The sequence below is a fragment of the Penaeus japonicus genome, unplaced genomic scaffold (assembly GCF_977035675.1).
Source record: "Penaeus japonicus unplaced genomic scaffold, GWHDUDI00000001_assembly GWHDUDI00000022, whole genome shotgun sequence".
Classification (NCBI taxonomy): domain Eukaryota; kingdom Metazoa; phylum Arthropoda; class Malacostraca; order Decapoda; family Penaeidae; genus Penaeus; species Penaeus japonicus.
In genome coordinates this window covers 28,450,524-28,454,371 of record NW_028234424.1, presented here as the reverse complement: position 1 = coordinate 28,454,371, position 3,848 = coordinate 28,450,524, and the positions used below count along the sequence as shown (strand labels likewise).

General features: G+C 34.7%; 1 protein-coding gene across 1 annotated transcript in view; it reads right to left on the bottom strand.

Moving 5' to 3' along the window:
* Positions 1 to 272: 272 nt before the first annotated feature.
* Positions 273 to 3,848, bottom strand: part of wfs1 (wolframin ER transmembrane glycoprotein wfs1) — a 14,177-nt gene continuing 10,601 nt past the window's right edge. Inside the window, exons 5-6 of the mRNA XM_043024019.2 lie at positions 2,794 to 2,887; positions 273 to 2,340 (exon numbers count right to left, since the gene is read on the bottom strand). Of these exons, the coding sequence (XP_042879953.2) occupies positions 409 to 2,340; positions 2,794 to 2,887 (2,026 nt within the window). The 3' untranslated portion in view covers positions 273 to 408. The remainder of the gene's footprint in view (positions 2,341 to 2,793; positions 2,888 to 3,848) is intronic.

The window sequence follows — 3,848 nt, the reverse complement described above, 5'->3', positions numbered from 1 at the left end:
GTTTATTACTATTTCAAACCATTCACAATGGATGATATGACACCATATCATCAGAATACGATGGATGATGACATTATAATAGTGTATATAAGTTGTTCATGGTTGTATTTGTACACACACCTTGTAGTTGCATTTGCATATATACTTAAAAACCTCTTTTTGTCACCCCTCAGAATAGGGCAGGTGAAAACTGAGCAGGAAGCTGCTCACGCTTGTTATGTTACTGGCGGGAGCGGAATTAAGCAAAAATACTCCTCATGGTTAGTGGGTTAAATAAAAAACAACGAAGGGAAACACAGAAAACACACAAATAAGCTGAAGGCCTCTTCACTATATTCATGTGTTTCCCTGTATTTCCTTTCATTGTATTGTTTTCAACATGTTCAAACTGAATCCTTCAACCATGGGTTAAATAGTAAGTGTTGGTCCCATGAAGAAGTTAAAAATGAAAGTTGGAATGATCCATACATCAAAATCAATATGAAAATAAATTTTCTGTACAGGGGTTAGTTTTACCTTACAATTTATGCAAGAAATTGATGTTAAATGCAAACTTGGTTGGGAAGTACCAATACCATTAGACAAAGAACCTATAAACTCAATTTCATCATCGATCTGCAGTCCTAATAAGAATTTCTGAAAAGTATTATCAGCATGCAGGGTCACTTGTGATCCTTCAGCTCCAAACTTCCAAACTGAGGAACTCATTGCCACCTTAACTTCAAAATTGTATTCATTCCAATTGTCTAGAGTGCAAGTATCTGACCCTAAAACTGAATGAATCACATGACATCGTTCAACCTGTAGTGTTTCTTCTTTGTCTAATGGACATTGGGATAATATTTTACCAAAGTAACATCTTACAGGTTTCCTTAGTACATAAGGCAGTGCTGTTAAGGCCATCTCGGGTAAATTAAATATGCTAACAATGTTCACTACTGATACTGATCCACGCCATTTTACAAAGACTCCCTGTAAAGGTAGGCAACCATGAACGGTAAGAGCTCCAGAATCTTTTGAAGGCACACATACATTCCTGTAACTTTCCCATTGTAAATTTGAATAAACAGCCTTTGGAACTGTTAAAATCAACTCTGGATGTAAAATAGCAATTACAGTCCCAATAGTTATGATTAATTTGACAAAAATTAAAAGTTTGGGAAACCATAATTTCAAAATGCAAGTAGTTAATATGCAAGCCCCAAACACAAAAAGGGCTAACTGACCATCAATTCCTACATGGAGACAAACATAAGCAAATATTATCCCTGGCCCAAAGAGAAAGAACATAGAGGCTATGCTTGGTAACATCATTATCAGTGACCATGCAGCTAGAGGATACAAGAGGTTGGATGCTTCTACTATCTTGTAAGAAGCCATTACAGCCAAGTGGCACCATGTGATAGTAACAAGATGAGGTGGAAGCACACTTGGTTTGCTAGTAAGACTTACAAGTATTTGCAAGCAACACCAAATTAGATGTAAGAATGGTCCAATACCTATGTGCAATTTTACATTATATCCAACATCAATATGTTGCTCAACTAGTAAATCTTCAACACCACTACCCTTTGTAAGGGTTAAAAGCCACTGGCTAACACTTTCATGTACACTTGGGGTCACAGCCATAATATAGATAATCAAAGATATAAATTGCCAGACCTTTAATTTTTCAGGAACTAAGAACAGAGTTAAAACTGTCGTCATATACATCACAGGCAAAAAACAAATTACAAGCTTAGGTGATATCAAGGGAACGGTTCCCAAATATACAATTACAGATAAAAAAAGAGCAACATATGGCTTCCAACATCTTGCTTTGAATTTACTTTCAGCATGTTCAATGTTCAGATCTGGACAATAATGTGAGAAAAGGACTGACCATGAATGAAAACTGTCAAAATGTTTTCTATTTAGTAGCATGTGTGCTGAGGCCACCAACATCACTATCAAGGATATACAAGATATAAAAACAGGTATGGCTGAAAATGCTCTGTTGACTCCTACAAGTGATATCAAACCTGATATTAAACATATAATAAGTGTGCAGGTAAATGGTGACAAAATATTCAACAGATGTTTCACATAACTTGTAAATGTAACACCCAGAAACTGTAAACAGCTATGATAAACTTTATTCAAAATTCTCATTGGCAAAAGTAAACCATTCAGAAACTGATGCGAATGTGCATTTTGTGAGACCTGACTCATAAAGTGATGAATAGGAGGAACTCGGCCATTACAATATATTACAGCAGCAGACACTAGGTGCTCTTCACTAAATCTCTCTCCTCCATATCGCTCCTCCAAATCACTGTTGCCGTCTATAGGTAGTGATTCCTGAAAAGTAGTATGTTAATCATTAACACATCTACTACTTTGCTATCTACCATAGCAATGCACTTGCAGTGCCCTATTCACTTAAGAATAAATATTATTACTTTTATCTAAAGTCTTTTCTAAAGACTAGAGGAATATCTACTAAATCCTTGCTTTATTATCGTATTTCCATTCAGTAGTGGCATTCAGAACCATCTTAACCCTATGACGACAGTGCATCACACTTGTGTGACACAGCTAAATTCCCGATGCCGGGGCGTCATGCCAGTGTGACGTTTCCAATGCAATATTGCAATGGCCCGGCGTAGGGGTTTTCGCGTAGCGCGTGCCCCGTCGGGAAAGGGTTAACTATAGGCAACACTATTTCTTAATATCAAAAGATCCACTTGACTTTTACATATTCAAGTGGATAAAAATGCAGACAACACAGCTCCCACTTGCACATGTTCTTACCTCAGAATCATCAGGTTGCTCTGATCCTGCCAAAACTTCTTGCATCTTAACACTAAGGGTGCTGCTGGTAATGAAGTCATTTCCATCACTTACACTGTCAACAATTCAAAAAGTAAAATTTGTGGTTAAAAAAAAATAATGATGATAATGATAATATCATTAATGATAATGATAATGATAATAATAATGATAATAATAATAACAATAATCCTCCTCCTTCTCATCATCATCATAATATTAATAAAAACAATGATAATAATAATAATAATAATAATAACAATAATAATAATAATAATAATGATAACAATAACAATAATAATAATAACAATAATAATAATAACAATAATAATAATAATAACAATAATAATAATAACAACAATAACGAAACTAAGCTATTACTACTTATTATCGATAATAACCAACACTAACAATTTACAGGTACACAAAGCAAGAGAAATCAGTGAACTATTTTCCAAATGATTTTATAACCTTCATGCCAAGTTTGTGTCCTTGTAATTCTTATTCTATTCATGGATATCCTTTATATATACATATGCATATATATATATATATATATATATATATATATATATATATATATATATATATATATATATATATATATATATATATATATATATATGAACAGAGTTCATAGCGACAAATGTAAAAGAAAGGTATGAATGAGACTGAATATCTAAAACACGCAAGAGATGTATTTGACGCGTTTCGACGGAGGTCTTTCTCAAAAATACATAACAAGTGAAAACATAGAACGAGTATATATATCAAATGAGAGCTGATGGTTCACCTGACTTTCCTGGCCTGTGTATGGTTTATCCGCCTAATTGATGCTGCCGCGACCTTGGACAGTTTAAACCTTCCCGACGCGGTGTTCATATTTTCTGTTGTCGCGATGTATGCAGCTTCCATAACTTTACGCCTTTGCTTTTGCAATCCTTTGCTTACGATTTTTGCTTCCTTCCAATCTGGTAGATGTCCCGCCTCATCTATGTGTGCCACCATGGCGTTGGAAGTCCTGTGGTGACGGATGT